The 16815-nt window shown below is 39.8% G+C and overlaps 3 protein-coding genes across 3 annotated transcripts; 1 reads left to right on the top strand and 2 right to left on the bottom strand.

Moving 5' to 3' along the window:
- Positions 1-530: 530 nt before the first annotated feature.
- Positions 531-2595, bottom strand: LOC102193234 (tumor necrosis factor ligand superfamily member 14-like). The gene is made up of 4 exons (XM_005724443.1): positions 2412-2595; positions 1996-2023; positions 1820-1858; positions 531-1007 (listed from the first exon to the last, which is right to left on the bottom strand). The coding sequence occupies exons 1-4, from the start codon at positions 2586-2588 to the stop codon at positions 610-612; spliced, it is 642 nt and encodes a 213-aa protein (XP_005724500.1). The 5' UTR covers positions 2589-2595; the 3' UTR covers positions 531-609.
- A 1114-nt stretch (positions 2596-3709) lies between these two features.
- LOC102196968 (zinc-binding protein A33-like) lies at positions 3710-5134 on the top strand. Its single transcript, XM_005724746.1, has one exon. It carries the CDS (start codon positions 3710-3712, stop codon positions 5132-5134), a length of 1425 nt encoding a protein of 474 aa, XP_005724803.1.
- A 2401-nt stretch (positions 5135-7535) lies between these two features.
- Positions 7536-16396, bottom strand: gmppb (GDP-mannose pyrophosphorylase B). Its single transcript, XM_005724442.2, has 10 exons — positions 16314-16396; positions 14577-14760; positions 14405-14485; positions 13377-13425; positions 13090-13232; positions 12769-12927; positions 12077-12155; positions 10099-10226; positions 9833-10015; positions 7536-9339 (listed from the first exon to the last, which is right to left on the bottom strand). Exons 2-10 carry the CDS (start codon positions 14703-14705, stop codon positions 9208-9210), a joined length of 1083 nt encoding a protein of 360 aa, XP_005724499.1. The 5' UTR covers positions 14706-14760; positions 16314-16396; the 3' UTR covers positions 7536-9207.
- Positions 16397-16815: the final 419 nt, after the last annotated feature.

Here is a 16815-nt window from a genome sequence, read left to right as displayed (position 1 = left end):
AAAGCTAAAAAAGTAAAAAGCAACACAATGAATACTGTAATGATCTACTTTCTGGCCTCCCTAAAAACAAACTAGCCCCCTACTACACTCCAGAACTTAGGTACACAGGTTGTGACCAAGGCCAGAAGAGAGTATGAACAACAGCAGCTTTTAAGTATCTCCATTGTCAGCCTCAGAACAGATTCTTTATCTAGTTTTTAGGTTTTTGAAGTTGTCCCTAAAGTCAGAAGTAAAACCCACAGTGCGAAAGCTTTCTGTTACTACGCTGCACATCTGTGGAACAGCCTTCCTGAAGACCTGAGGACAGCCAATCATGTCAATGCTTTCACAGCCACAACCCACTGATAACGCTTTCTTAGTCCAGTTTCTGATGTTTTATCTGTTGGGCTCAGTAGTGACTTATTGACTAATTATTGTTGAAGGTGGGTCTGCAAACTACTGAATCATTTTGATTACACTTTTGCAAAATGCATAATAAAACAGTGAGATCAATGATTGTTTTCTACAGTCATTGGGTGTAATATGTCATGTTGTTTTATACTTAGACTTAAATCATGTGAGAGCCTGGTAAAGACCAGGTGATGTTCTGATATTTCACGCTGTGTAAAGCTACATCATGAATGCACCAAAGAAATGTTCAGAAACATTATATTGCAAAATGTTTAAATTCGTCCTTATCCTCACAAAAATTCCGTCACCTTTATGCAAATGAAAAAATCCACCCAGAAAGCTGTTGTTTAGGTCGCTTGAGTTCACCCGTAACTCTTTCTGTGACTGCATGAGGGTATAATGATTTCCATGTAGGTGAGCAGATTTCATAACAAAGTGGTGAAAAAACTCAGGTGACTGGTTCCAGAGCCCATGGTCACTAAAGCAAACCTTGGAATACACATAGTAAAATCCCTCCTCCTGAACTTCAAGCCTACCATCTTTGTAGGCCATGCCGCTGAGAACAGTCAGACTATTTATATGCCAAAGCATCACCTCGTTTTCTTGAACCGACCCGCCTGCAGGGATAAAAGACAAGATGGATGTAGCAATTTAAAGTTGTGTATTTTCAGTCAGACACGGCAAACAATTAAACCAATTTATGTAAAGTTCAGCTCCTGTTTTGGGCCAGTTATGATCTGTTTTGTGAAACTGCTAGTTTCAATGAATTGTTCAAAAGGAAATAGGGACTGCAGAGTTGATCTGACAGAAGGGACAGAAGACACCCGCACATTTGCTTCTAAACTATACCCAGCGTTTTATTAATCAGATTTTTTTGTACGCCGTCATAAAAATTTGAATTTCCTGTAGTCACCTCGCCTTGTTCTTCATCCGTCTTGTGCCACCCCATTTAAAAAAGATCTAAATGCCCCTGACAGCACACAGTTGATAATGCAGGACTTTAGTTTTGTGATAATATTCACCAAATCATTATTATTATTGTTATTATTATTTATTTGGTAAATATTTAAATTAATGTGGCTTCTTCACATAATGTGCCAACAAATGAATAAAATTAAAAAATATTCTTCTTAGCTTCTTTTTTCTCTGAAATCAAATCTTGGTGTGTTTATTGCAGTTTCAAAACAAACTCACCGTTTATACTCAGCATGTAACTCTGCTGCCTTACATTTGATATATAAATACAGCACGCAAGACAAAGTATTTATCACTGACAATGGGAAATGAAAGCTTTTCTATACAGTTTGACCGTTAATTAGAGAAACAAATGCAAAAATCGTGCAAATCAGAAAATCATGACGACGGTTATTTTATTTATGGATGGTATACACTTGTGTTATTTACAAAAAAAAAAAAAAAGTTATCCAACCTGTCAGATGTGCAAAACCACGGATGGGTTCATCTTGTTCTGCAATGAAATCTAAAATCTAAAATGCGGGGAGGGGTATGTTTTGTTTTTTAGATATGCTCACAAAAGATATTCTTAGTCTCGAGATTTTAGTTCATGGTTGAATTAAGGTTAAATGTAATAAGAGACTTGTGTACCTGATCTGTTGTTCAGTCTTGAGACAGCCTTCAATGGAAGTTACAAATTAGTTTGAAAGAAATTGTCAATGCGTCATATTTGATGATAGAGTACAACGTTTACTTGTACAGAGAAGAATTTTTTAAAAAATAAAATAAATTTTTTTAAAAGTACAGGAAAATTGAGTAAAATATAAACAAATGACTGTTAAAACGAGACAAGCTCACAACAAATGTGCCCAAAGTAATAGAAGCTTTTGCAATTAGATATGTGCTACAGTAGTATCTATCTTATCAGCTGATATATCACAACAATTGCTTAATTGTTACAGTTAATTAATTCATTTTTATACCTCTCAAGTCACAATAACAGAGGATAAAAAGCAGGCAATAAATATTTAGATTTAAAGACTAGAGTACACTGAGCTGATACTCACCAATTCACGGTGGTAAAGCAGGTTAATAAAAAAAGCCTGTGCAGCAATGCCATACAGCACTACAATCAGGAGGACAAACAGCAGCGTTTGTGCCAATTTGTCATCTTTTTGTTGCTCATCTGGATTCTGGGGCACTGCAGCAACAAGTCTGTCCAGTTCCACACCAGTGTCCGCCATTCCTGCAGAGAAAATATCTTCAAATAATAGACAAAAAGTTTCTTTTTGACTCAAGGAAGCCACTCAAACTCAAGGAAGTACTGTGGTTTAAAGTAGCGATGACTCGCCATCCTGAGGGGCACTACCAGTAACAGAAATGCACGCACACACTGCAAAACACATTTCCTCTTAAACACAGTCACACTTCAACCATACGCTCTGGTTTCACAGTCATGTGTCGTATAATCAGTAAACATTTTTTTGAAGTTCACATTGACTCCAGAACCACTGATCACTCAAGACGTCCCAGAATATTTCGATTCTGTGAAAACATATCTTACAGTATTACTCATCTTCCACAATATCAAAAGGATCCACGAATATGCATTTTTCAAGATGTAACAATAACACTGTCACAATAATTTTAGTTTTGGTGATATCGCTGAGTTTTGCTACCTTTTTGTTCTGATTGGTACTCTGGTTATTTTCTGTACGCTAGTCTCTTTTTATCTCTAAGGTAAGGATTAGCATTAAAAATGAAAAAAAAAAAATTAGTTTTCTTGTATCTTATTTTGTTTTGTGCTTCCCATCTTCTCTCCTGTTTCTCTGATTGATGTCGCCTGCACTTTATTTGCCTACTTTCCACTGTTTGTCATGAGTAATCAGTCACCTATACATGGTCCTCTCCATATGCTGTGTCCTACAATACATCTCTGACAGGTGTTAGAGAGCCTGCCAGGCAGAAATCCCTGAAGGCAAATTTCTCCCAGTTGCTGAGATATGATCTAACGTTCTGCTTCTCCACCGTTTTTGGTTGGCTGTAACAGACAAAAGAACTGTAAATGCAGATAAGAGGCTTTGTAGGCAAAGGTAGCATAAGTGCCACAATAGAGGTGCAACAGAAACATTAATTGGAATCAAACCAGGCATCACAGTTTCACTTTGTGAGCAGTGTGTTTGAGATTCACTATCGGAGCAAAGAGGAATTCTAACTATCGGGGATACTGCCACTTCTACCTGCTGCTGATTTCATATAACGAGCAGGACTTTTAAAGAAGCCACAGCTGGAAGAAAAGTAAGTTTCAAGATACATCTTCAGTCTCTAATTACCCCAGCTGCATTTTTTTTCACTCAGAGGCAAAATGTCCTCTCAGTCAGAAATGAATCTCTCTTGTTCGATCTGCTATGACATCTTCAGAGACCCCATCATGCTGTCATGCAGCCACAGCTTTTGTAAAGACTGCCTGCAAATGTGGTGGAAGGAGAAACCAGTACGTAAATGCCCACTTTGTAAGAATTTGCATTTGTCAGATGACCCACCCTGTAACTTGGTGTTAAAGAACCTGTGTGAAGCTTTCTTACTGGAGAGAGATCAAAAAGCTTCTTTAGAGTCAGAGGCTCGCTGCAGTCTGCACTGTGAGAAACTCAAACTCTTCTGTCTGGACCATCAGCTGCTAGTGTGTCTTGTTTGTAGGGATTCAAAAATACACAACAAACACACATTCAGAACCATCGAAGAAGCTGCGGAGGATCACAGAAAAGTGCTTCAGGTGTTACTACAGCCCTTAAAAGAGAAACTGAAGCACTTTAAAATAGTTAAAGGAGACTTTGATCAAACCAGAGAACACATTAAAGTCCAGGCCCTTCACACAGAGAGGAAGATCAAGGAGAAGTTTGCAAAAATGCACCAGTTTCTACAAGAAGAAGAAAAAGCAAGAATCACTGCTCTGAGGGCAGAAGAGGAGCAGAAGAGTCAGATGATCAAGGAGAAGATGGAGGCTCTGAGCAGAAAAATAGCAGCTCTTTTAGACGCTATCAGAGCCACAGAGGAGAACCTGAGAGCTGAAGATGTCTCATTTCTGCAAAACATCAAGCCTGCAGTGAACAGAGTCCAGCAGCGCACCCTGCTGGAGGAACCACATGTGGTCTCAGGAGCTCTGATAGATGTGGCCAAACACCTGGGCAACCTGACCTTCAACATCTGGAAGAACATGAAGGAGATGGTCTCCTGCACTCCAGTGATTCTGGATCCAAACACAGCTCATCAACAACTCATCCTCTCAGAAGATCTGACCAGTGTGAGTCTCGGTGAGAGACAGCAGCTTCCCAACAATCCAGAGAGGTTCGACCACCATCCAATTGTTCTGGGCTCCGAGGGCTTCGACTCAGGGACTCACAGCTGGCATGTTGAGGTCAGAAAGGATGGGATCAGGTGCCTCGGTGTGCTAATAGAGTCTGTTAAGAGAAAAGAACAATTACAGACTGGATTCTGGGAAATATGTCTCCAGGATGGACAATACACAGCAGCTGCTCCACCACTTCCTGATAAACTTCTCTCAGTGAAGAAGCTCCAGAGGGTCAAAGTTCAGCTGGACTGTGACAGAGGGAAGCTCTCATTCTTCGATCTTGACACCAGCACACACATACACACCTTCAGACTCAGTTTCACAGAGAAGCTGTTTCCTTACATTGGCACGCACAATAAAGTACCAATGAAGATTTTACCTGTGACTGTGAGAGTGGAACAGCACACGCCCTCTTTATCTACAGGTTTTTGGTTTAGCTAGCTCTTATTTCCACTCAGAAATCTCTGAGTTTTGATGAGTTTTATTTAAGAATTTAAACATTTCAACAGCTTATTAGGGTTTTTCTTTTAATGTTAAAAGACACTGAAAGCCTTTTAGATTTTATTACTTGTATATTTTCTTTCTTGTTTTAATATGTTTGTCTGTGTCATGTGTCTATAAAGCCTTTTAGGCGGGATAATGGGCTCTACATATAAACTAACTTGGCTTAACTGGTAATAGTCAATCTTACAGTATATAGTTTTACATTTCTGTGTGTCATCAATATTTTTTCATTTTTGGACCAATAACAGGGACTTTTTGAGTGTGGTACACACCCTGATCCATCCAAACGTCAAGTGTGCAAGAGTTGTTTTTTTTTTACTAAATGTAATAATAAACAGCTATGACTTTTTTAGTGCAATTTAATGTTTAAATTGGTATTATTTAGATACAAATATACTTTAGATGCAAAAACAAAATGTAATTGTGTATACATTTCAATTTCTATGGTAGTCTAGTGAAGTAATCTAATGAAGCTCCAAAGTGTCTGTAAAACCAACAGATTTGGATTTAAATGTAAAACATTCTTTCAGATGTTATGTACATCAGGTAAAAATGATAAACAACCTTTGACTCTATAAAGTTTTCATATCTCTAAATTAAAATTAGAACATTCACAAAGGCTTGTGACGTTTTAAGAAAAACATGTTCATGCCCTTTACATTTCATGGGTAAAGCAGAGAGACCAGGAAGGCGAATCTAACTGTGGTGACAATTTTTATCACTGACATGAGATTTACTGTGACCTTCACCTGTTAAACATCCAATAATACGAGATCAGACGTGTTGCAGTGGTCAGTAGATTATATTTTTCCTTTCAGAAATTAAAAACATTTTTTTTACAAAGACCAACTTCCTTCACTCAAACTCTTTTGCACATTAAGCTCTTAATAGTGCTCACCACAAACAGCAGAATCACTGCTTTACATCGATACACCAGCGCTGAGTGTGGACTAACACAGGACTAACCTGTTGACCAGTTTCAGTAACCTCCCACAGGAGAGCATTTATTTAAAGGCGACCTGTTGCATTTATATTGTTAATTTCCTGCTCTATGCTTTTTGACTCCACTCCAGTATCACAGAATGATTCCAAGTTTAAAAACAATCCTTATTTTTCTTATTCCAGTCCCTTATGCAGCCCCTCAGTTCAAACTTTAAACCTCTCATCTGCTGACTGGCTGGCACTTGGAAGCCTACAGAGGGGTTTCCCCAGTGCTTGTGAACTGTCCCCATTTAGTATGTAAAGAAATCCAAAAACAACGTCTATGAACCTTCAACGTCTATTTTGTTCACATATAATATGAAAATCTGACCCAGTAACATAAAAAAAAACAAAAAAAAACAAAAAAGCAGAACAGATACCCTTAAAAGATTTTCAGGCGTGTAATTATTTCAAATTAAAACACTTTGTTTTTACAAACTGTCTCAGGGGAGCGATGTCTGTCTTATCAGCAGTTAAGGAGAAACTGCTATGTGAAAACACCAACAACAGGGCTGATTAACAGTTCTTTACTGAAGGTTTCTCATTTCCAAGGATTTGATTTGATTGATTTGATTTTATTGATTAGCATTCAAATTCAAATCTCAGTGAAAACAGTGAAAAAACAAACAAAACAACAGGGAAAACAGAACAAAAATCTACCATAAAGAAAGAAAGCATGAGACAAGGCTAATCAAAAGGTATTGGCTGAAGCATTTGCTTATTACGCCAACCCTTTTCACAAAATATCTTTTTGTATGTAGCTCCTGTACACAGGGCTTGAAGAAAATATTCTTTCTGGCTCAGAAATTTGAATGTGAGTGTTTAATTATGACCCTGAAATAAGTCAAAGAAAAGTTTCAGTAGTTCTAATGACAGAGGGGATTTACACTGGGCTCGGTTTACTTTTACTTTACATTTGTTTGTAAAAGCTCAAAATCATCTGATTTTTATGCTAGTAGCAGTAAATGACACGTGGCTAAAATGTTAGCGTTCGATTTGTTTGAAAGTTTTCTCTTTAATTATATACACAGATTATTGTACAAATTAAATACTGAACACAGAATGAGTGTCAACATTAGTGATACTGAAAATGTTATGATTTACTGATGCAATGTCAAATTCATGAAGTTTATAAAGTTTACTTCTGATGGTCGGATACATTTTGTTTAGTTTTGGGCAGTCTGGTCATGAGATTATATGATGATCTTTTGGAGTCACGCCCCTGCTTTTAGTTGGAAAGAAATCTGTCAGTCATTGGTGGACTTCAGTGATGTCAGTGGTTCCAACTTAAGGTCCAGTAATTTCATGGTGCCATGCGCTTTCCATCTTTTTGGCCTCAGGACTATTATTTTTGGTGACAATGCAAGAAACTGGTCCTAAATTAGGCTGCGTCTTCTCCTCTAGGCTGAAAGCTAATTTACAATCTAAGTATTTTTACTCTGAAAACCCTGACAGGAAGCAGTGACTTATACTCCTGTTCCTTTGAAGTTTTTTTTAGTATACTGAAAACTTTTCCTTATCTGCTTTTCTCACCTTCAAGAGGATTATTGCATCTGATGGCCATTGCCTAATTTGTGACAAAACCAAAACACGTTTCTGCTTACTTCATGTGGAGTAGGAACTTTTAGACAGCGCTGTATATTTATTTATAATGTAAAATTAATCTTAAAGACTAAAGTTGTCCACATTATAAAGTTGTCAGCTCACCCACTACAGTATTGGAGCACATATTGATGATCATTAACTCGTCTGACATTGAAACAAGCCATTTCAAAGAACAGAGAAACCTGGAAAGCTCATCAAGAACACAAGACATAACCAACATTTCCCATGATTAAGGCTGCAGTCATTGGTATTTCCGTATAAAAACAAATCAAATTATTGAGTGTTATTTGATGTCATTCAAGTGGATGCAAACATGACTTCCAACTCAAAACATTCACATTTCCATGAAGTTGCTTACAGCTTGCTCTGCTGCCCTCAATAATAAACTGCTATGGCTTTAAAGGACCAATGTGTAGGAATTAGTGACATCTAGTGGTGAAGTTGTAGATTGCAAGATACTGAATCGCCCTTTGTTTCCAACAAGAGCAGAAATAAACACATTTGCAGGTTGGTAACCACTGTACGGACAGTGATTTTTAGATATTTAAATATAATACAAACATTAAGATTTTGCCAAGGCTTAAAATTGGGGTGTGGCGTGGATTAAACAGTGTGCTGACACTGGTCTCATCTCTTTCCTAGTCTTCACCTCTGCTGGACCCAGCTCACAACTTCACACTTTTGTGTAAGTAAATATTCTACTTCCAAAAAAACAAAACAAAAACAAAAACGTGGCAGCCTCCACAAGCAAACAGTGGTGGCATTGTCCATCTTTGATATACAGTCTATTGTTTACAACAATGTAGGAGCATCTTCAGTTCCATTTACTTATAGCCAGTGCTGTTTGTCCTTTTTGGTCTTCAGTAGAAACACTAGTTATAAATCCTGGATTACATTTATGTTAATGGAGCATCAGAAATTCTACACACTGGACCTTTAATTGTGACCAATACTGCATTATGTTTCACAATAAGTCAGATCAGAATCTGAGCATCAGTCATGACATCAACCTGTAGCTGTGGTTTGATTGTTCCTTTCAGGAAGTGTAAATGCATAGTAAATCTAACCAGCAGTGTTCATATATTCACACACCCACTTCCCCCTTCCCTCTCAGTATACTGATCTTTACTCCACCAAGAAGCCCCCTCTCTCGACTTTTCTCATATTTGCCAACATGAGAGTTTGACCTGTCAGTACTTTAAGAAACCTTCCTTGACACACGTCACCTTTTCTGACAAATGCAGCCAAGCAGGGCTAAAACAAGTCCAAATTAATTTATAAAAAGAAAGACAAAGAAGCCTTTTGTTCTTCCTCCTCCTGCTTCCATTCAACTGCCTGAATGTCCCTCCCTCTTCTCTGGCACAGTTTGGGTCTTCCTCATAGTCTTCATATAAAAGGCGCTGGGATTCTTCCTCCACCTGACGCTACATGATGATTCGCGGCTCCGGGACTGACTCGTTGATGGATTTGTGAGGCAGGACGTTGGCACCGTTCAGGTATAGCTCATCATTGACGATCACGTCCTCCCCCAGCACCGTCACATTCTCCATACGCACCTGAGGATGCACATTAAGACACAAGTCATCTACCATCGCACGTGACAAGTCTTTGTGCATGTGCTGTACGAGATGAAACAGAGGATTTAAGTAGACAGCAGAAAGAGTACGGCTGCCACAGCCTTCGGTACTCCTTCTGTTCTCCTACTGCTTCTCTGGCGTTAGCTATTCTAAGTTATGTGAAAAGGACAGATATAATAGTGAACTGTGAAGTTGGCCAAAAGTCCCATTTGGTTATTACTTTAAGACAAAAAAACAAAACAAACAAAGCAAACAAAAAAACAGACAAGTTTGAGCAATTCCAATAAATTATATCCATGAGTGTGTAAGCAGATACAAGGTCTAAAAATAAAAAAATAAAATAACTAGGCTAAGTTATAGAGTACAAATATCACCACAAGTGAGATCTGCTGTTAAACAGACAGAGACACAATTAGCTGCGTCTCACAATAAATGAATGAACCAAGAACGTCCACACATTTTTCCCACTCACCCACTGGCCGACTGACGAGCTCCACCCCACGATGCAGCTCTCCAGCCATGAGTGCGATCGAACCCTTGACCCTTTCAGCACCGTGCACCTCTTTATCCTCACACCGTCCTCCACGACAACGCCGGCGCCGATGGTGACATTCGGCCCGATGGTGCAGTTCTCCCCGATCTGTGCCGTGGGATCCTTCAGAGAAGAAGAAATGGGGATCATCATTATCATGAAGTACAAGCCCTTATTTTGATGTCACATCAACAAAGTGCACTCACAACCAAGACGTTGCCGAGGAAACCGGGGCCTGTGCGTAATCTCTCAGGTGCGTGTTGTCGTACTGACTGGAGGTACATACACATCCCTGTCAGGAAGTCTTTAGGCTGGCCGATGTCCATCCAGAAACCTGCAGACAGACGGACAGAGGGTGGAAGGTGAAAGCCTGAAAGCAACCAGGCAGCTCCTAGTGATCTTTAACAGGTGACTCACTGAATAATGAGGTCACAGTAAGAGGCAGACATTAATCTGCTGACTGCAAACTCTGCCATAAATTTTACATAACTGCCAGCAGAGTTTTCAGCATTTGTTCTAATAGCTGCACAAATCATTCATCTGCCTCAACCAAATATCCAGCTAAGTGTTGTGAGGGGGCAGGATCAAGAGAGAAGAGGCGGAGTACACCGGGGCAAACAGGCACCCTCACATCTAATCCTACGGCCACCAAAATCACCAGTTATAACCTAACAAGTATGACCGCAGTCTATGAATTTCAGGAGCAAACAAACACACAGAAATCAACCAGAAGGTTCGAACCCAGCGCCTAACAGTGCTAACCACTGCAATATGATGTCACCCCCTTACCGTTGGTTAGGCTGTGGGGGCAAAAGTGGAAACCAGGACAAGCAGAGATACAGATTTAAACTAAAAACTGAAAATGCAGTTCAGTGGGTTAAAAAAGCCACATTTTCACTGGAAAGACTGATGGATTTTCTACAGATCTCTGTTAAAAAAAAAAAAAAAAAATCACCATCAATTCATAATTCAATAAATACCAATCCTGAAAAAAGATTAATCCAAACACCTGAATAAAAACACAGGAAAGCACGACTGGTACGAACAACATTAATCAGGGTTTTTACGAGCACCAGCATCATAAAAAAACATCAGGGTTTCTGGTTTCTGATTAACATACAGATTTAACCTGAATTTATTTATTTATTCAAGCATAAACTAGCCAAAGATCAGTTATTAAAATGTAGTGAATTTATTTAGCCTTTTAGGCCGACATAGGTTTGTCCATATTTATTACAAAGACAAAACAGAATTTAGGTCACTTGTACAAATTCCTACTCCTCTAAGAAAATTTAAAGAACAAATCAAGCCCATCTTTTTTTATTTATCCTGTGATTCTTAAGTTTTGTAAATGCTTCGCCGCTAATCTCGAGGACCTTCTGTTACTACTTAAACATGATGAATCACATCATCTTCTAAAGGGAAATCCACTACTGACTGGGACCAGTAAGCCTGCCTGGACCACAGGTCAGGATGGGGTGGAGGTTTCACTACGTGGTTCCACTGTTTCAGCAAAGCCAAAGGATGTCAGAGAGGAATGAGGATGTAGAGAAGCACCAACTAGTGATTCCTCCTGCTGGTGAGCTCTTATGTTTTTTGTTGGGGTTTTTCCTTTTTAAACATCTGTATCAGAACTCTAGAGAACCTTTAGGTCTGAGCATAAAGGTTAGTGGTGCTTTTCTGCAAACGTTTCCTCTCCAGACCTGCACGAAAAGCCCAAACACTTACGTCTGGTGGAGCTGTGAGCTGCAGAGACCAGATCAAGCACACAGGTCAGCTTCAAACCATACATTTCCATCCTACTGATCCTACTGCTGTGTTAAGAAAAAGGTGAGGTCACCACTGTATACTTTTATCATCATTTTGATTAATACGATCTTCTCCACGGGCCCCTATTTTGGGCAAAAGCTGAATGTTCAGATCTCACATGCAGCTTTACAGCCCTGTGCTGTAGCGGAAGCTACTTTCGGCTACTTCCCTGCCACCAGTGGTCGCCACAGTGGGCAGCTCTACATGTCTGATTTGGCAGATTTTCTTTAAACGCAGGATGCCCTTTCTGACGCAACCCCAAAGAGGATTTGTGTCTCCAGCTGGAATCAAACCAGTGACTTTTTGACCACTACGCCACTGGAGGAGAAGAGTCCTGTGCTGTAGTACTGCAGTCTTAATATTAGTATTAGTTACCTTGCAGCTCCATGGCATACAGCTGTCCCTCCCCTGCCATGACAGGAAATATTTCTTTTTCAATGGATGTTGGTCTCAGCTGCAAAAAGAATGCATAAAAAAAGTCATGAACATGATCCAAAAAATACACAAAACTATAGTGTCTTCAGACTCAGTGTTTCCCACAGATTCCCACATAATCAGGTGCCTCTCCAGTGAGTCTCATCCTGCTGGTAGATTTAAACTCCACCATGTTGAAGAGGAGCTGGTGGCTGTAGTTCTTGTAGTCTGCTCTTCAACCTCAGACACACAAACCTGTTGTAGGCTCGGGTTAGAGTGACCCAGGGTCTCGCAGGAGATATTCAGAGCAGGAGGACTGCAATCACTAGCTACAGTCCAAGATAGTGAAGTCTGAGTACATCTGAATCTAGGATGAGCTCTGATCAAGAAGCTGAATGATACCAGTGACTGCCACAATGATAGGCTGAACAGTGACCCAGATGCATTCTTCGCTCTGATCCAAACTAAGGCTGAAAGTTTGGATTGAAGACTGAAAGCTGAAAGGGAGCTCCCTTTCAGCTTTCAGTCTTCAATAATACCAGATACTAACAGGATGGCCCACCAAGGTAAAGTCCATCTGTGGGAAACACTGAGTCTGTTACTAAATAACACACCAACATCGACACTATGAGTGAGTGCAAGAGCCTCCTCACCTGGATCCTGCTGAGCATGCTGGGATTGAAGATGTACATGCCGGCATTAATTTTGTTGGAGACAAAGACCTGTGGTTTCTCCACAAAGCGATGGATCCTCCCACTGTCCGCCTCATACACCACCACACCGTATTTAGAGGGTTCTTCCACCCGTGTTACCTTCATGCACGCGCGCGCGCGCACACACACACACACACACACACACACACACACAGAGTATGACCCCACAGTAGTAAGCTTCCCTTAAACCACCTAAAACTAATAAAAACCTGTCAATATGCAGCAGCTAAGCATAGGAAATACTAGGACAGTCTCTCTCACCACAATGGTTCCCTCCTTGCCGTGGTTGTGGTGGAACTGCAGCAGATCTTTGAACGGGAAATCACAGATGACGTCTGAGTTGAGAACGAAGAACGGCTCACTGTCATTATTCAGCAAGTCTCGAGCCAACGCCAGGGGACCCGCTGTGCACAAACATACAGTTTTATATGGTTCACAATAATTTACTATGGTTTTTAAAAGACGAGTTAATCGATGTTGAATTACTGGATACTTGCAGAGAGCCATTTACGCTTATCTGGATCTGTCTGTAGTAAAGACAAGCTCACCTGTTCCCAGAGGCTCCTTCTCATGAGACAGAGAGATACGAATCCCGAGCTGAGAAGAAAACAAAAAACAGACAGGTTCAACTTTAATGTTTGGGCTCAGTTAGGAATCACACCACATCACACATGAATCCAAATGAATGTCTCCTCAATCTATTTCCTAACATGTGACCAGAGATACAGAAATCCAACAAGTCCAACAACCGAGTCTTTGAGGTCCTGTTCAAGCACAACACGGAAGTCACGCTGATTAAAGATTGTAAAGTACACGACACACACGGTGACTGTGCTCACGAGTGTTGTGTTTTATTGACAATTCTGCATTCAAGGGAAACAGTCTGTTCCAGTCCAACTCTCTCTCTCCCTGCTCGACTCTGCCTTCACTATATAGAGAAATGGAAAGAGACACCGTCATCAGTCAATCGCCAGTCAGTGGCTCACCTGCCTCCCAGTACCGCCCCCTTGAGCTCACTGCACCACCACTCCTCCCCTGCAGCTGAGCCAGGGACCACACCTCTGTCACAAAGATGTTTCCTTCAAACTACAAACCACAGATGAGACACGCAACTAATCACTATAAATCTATCTAAAGATATATTTTTTTCTGTTTTATTCCACTTATAGTCCCAATATTATACTGACCAATCACATATGATCAAATTTCTCCACACAGGTAAACAGTCCATAGAAAAATTAAAACTGCAGGCTGGAACTGCATCAAACACAATCTCAGAATAATTAGCTATCCTTTGAGGATGACTTAGCTTCTAAATTCAGACCAATTGATTGGAAATCTTGAACCTAAAACCTGTTACTGACTTTCTGAATATCCTGGATACACTAGAACAAGAAAAATAAGAAGCAGAGATGCCGAAAGTTTCTTGAAAAGGGAACCAAACATACTCAACAGTGACGGTTGTGCACATTTACACCTCAGTAAATGATATCCTGATTAATAAATCCATCATATAGCCTCCATGCAGGAGAAACCTGGTGGTTTTTGCTGTAACAGTGCAGGTTGTCGTACGTACTCTCTGCTCCTGCACTCTCATCTCTCTTTCCAGCAGCTCTGACATGTAGCTCACTGCCAGAACCACATGGTCCACCCCAGCCTGAAAACACACAGAGACAGTGACTCATGACTACAACACAAAATAACCTCTCAGTAGCATCATTAAATCCTCATTGATATCTTTGCCTTACTTTCACCAGTGCCTCCACCTGGTGCAGCAGGATGGGTTTGTTGCAGAACTCCACGAGGGGTTTTGGGACGCTCAGGGTGAGCGGTCGCAGTCGGGTCCCGTACCCCCCCACTAGGATCAAAGCCTTCATGATTCTGCCGTTACCAACAGTTACCCAAGTTCATCAATAACCAGATGCTGATGCCCTGAAAAGACCAGATTCACATTCATCATTAAAATCAGACATTTTCTAAAGGAAGGACAGAAAAAAATCAGTCATGCTCGTTTCTGTTTTGGATTTAAAATTAAAAGTGACTTTCAAATACAGTCACTTTTTTACTTTGAAGAAAATTATTCTCTCCCTCTCTGACCTCTAAATGTGAACTTCTTTGCCCTCCTAAAGTATAAAAATATAACATTTATGTACACATGAGAGTGGAGACGTTGTGATCTGGGACAGAAACACAAATAAGCAAATCAGAGACTATTTCCTGATCCACTGTGTTGTTTACTTTGGTTTGTCGCATTTTTATTGAGCCATTTTACTACACAATTCTATTCAGGGTGGAAAGGTGAATAGTATGAAAAGAAGAAAATGGATTATTAAATTCCACTTTGTTTTATTTATATTCTTACTTACTAAACTTCTGCACTGTTATTTTAACGTGTTTAACTTAGGTCAGGGTCTTCCTGATTCAAAATGGACCTTCTTAGAGTAACTATATATGTAAACATGGTAAAATGTATATATATGTAAACATGTCTGGTCCACTTACAGTTAAAGCAAAGAATCTGTGTTACAGACGTCTGTGCATTTTCCTGATATCTACTGGCCTTGAATAAAAGTAAATGGCTTTTTACAAAGTTGTACACTTGAGTAAATAATACAATAAAAATCACAGTGATGGTGATTTTGTTAGTGTTTTTACTGTATTTACTCTTTTGGATGCAGTAATTCAGGCATTTGCTACCTTTTTGGCTGCATTAAATTCAACTTAATTATTAGCCAATGACATGGAGGTGATAAAGATCAAGCTGCTCAGACTTCCATTGGGAGGGAGTATCAGAGGGAGAGCTCAGGCAGAAGTGGTTTGGAGACAAAGTTAGAAATACAAGAGGCGGGATAGTAGATAAACTGGACAAAGGATGTTAAATATCGAGCTTTCAGGCAGATGGAAAAGAGCACAAAGAACATTTAAAGCTGTAGTGATGACATGTTGATGGCTGGTGTGACAGCAGATCGCTGTGGCAAACACTGTGGCGTCGGGAAGAAAAAGAAGAGGAAGAACAAGAAGAGGTCATGGTGTCGCCTCAGATCAACAGATTTCATTCATTCATTCTATCAGGCGGTCTGGAACACGTGATAGGGTGATATTTACGTCCCTGAAAAGTGTCGAAAAACAAACCAAAGAACCAACCAACACAAAGAGGCGATAAAACGAGGATACACATGGGAATAAACACAGATTAAAACAGGTAGAACTAACGGGTACTACTAAAACAACCTGTTAAGGATATTGCGTTTTATACAGATTACATCAGCACTTATCGTAAATGAATTAACTTTTAAGGGAAACAGTGAGATAAAATGTGACAATGATCATGTTTTGGTTTGTAGTGAACTTACAGTGCCTCTAAATAGCTGACGGAACTGACTTTATTTATCTACAATGAACGCAAATCGACAAGGAGCTGGTTAGTGCTCAGGTTTTAAAGTCTGCGAACAGCGTGAGAGTAAATGAAAACGAAGAAAACTCACCTGGGTTTTTTCGTTAATAGTCTACAGCCGGTCTGAATCACTGACACTCTGGAAATGACACGTAAGATCATCAAAACGCCGAATCCTTGTTTGGCTTCCGGTGCATGAGACAGCCAATCAATTCGTTCGACGTGACATAGCTTATCCGGTGAAGCGTTTCAGAATAAGAGTCATTTTAAAATCGGGCTTATTGCAGCATTTCTATCCACAGACTAATAATAGGACAAGGTTTCTTGGTCTTAAAGTTAAATGAGAATAGTGGAATACAAATAAATAAATAAAGTGAAAATCGATAAATCCCGCGCATACAGACTTTTTGAAAACTTGTGTGCAACTAATGGACTAGTTCAAGAAAATTTGGTTAAACCCAGTTTAATTTTACTGGACAAAAAACAAGAATATATATATATATATATATATATATATACAGTGGGGCAAAAAAGTATTTAGTCAGCCACCGATTGTGCAAGTTCCCCCACTTAAAATGATGACAGAGGTCAGT

Source organism: Pundamilia nyererei, unplaced genomic scaffold (assembly GCF_000239375.1).
Source record: "Pundamilia nyererei isolate P.nyererei 1_Seehausen unplaced genomic scaffold, PunNye1.0 scaffold00012, whole genome shotgun sequence".
Lineage (NCBI taxonomy): Eukaryota > Metazoa > Chordata > Actinopteri > Cichliformes > Cichlidae > Pundamilia > Pundamilia nyererei.
This window is presented reverse-complemented; position numbering and strand designations above follow the sequence as displayed.

Bases quoted from the DNA above. Each gene is read 5' to 3' on its own strand.
- LOC102193234 (XM_005724443.1), bottom strand. From the start codon at position 2,588: ATGGCGGACACTGGTGTGGAACTGGACAGACTTGTTGCTGCAGTGCCC. The intron at 1,859-1,995 runs GTACACAAGTCT...ATTTCATTGCAG, and splicing joins AAGACTGAACAACAGATCAG to AACAAGATGAACCCATCCGT. The intron at 1,008-1,819 runs GTTGGATAACTT...TTATCCCTGCAG, and splicing joins TGGTTTTGCACATCTGACAG to GCGGGTCGGTTCAAGAAAAC.
- LOC102196968 (XM_005724746.1), top strand. From the start codon at position 3,710: ATGTCCTCTCAGTCAGAAATGAATCTCTCTTGTTCGATCTGCTATGAC.
- gmppb (XM_005724442.2), bottom strand. From the start codon at position 14,705: ATGAAGGCTTTGATCCTAGTGGGGGGGTACGGGACCCGACTGCGACCG. The intron at 13,426-14,404 runs GTACGTACGACA...TTTTCTTCTCAG, and splicing joins TGAGAGTGCAGGAGCAGAGA to CTCGGGATTCGTATCTCTCT. The intron at 9,340-9,832 runs GTGAGTGGGAAA...GTGCATCCTCAG, and splicing joins GCTCGTCAGTCGGCCAGTGG to GTGCGTATGGAGAATGTGAC.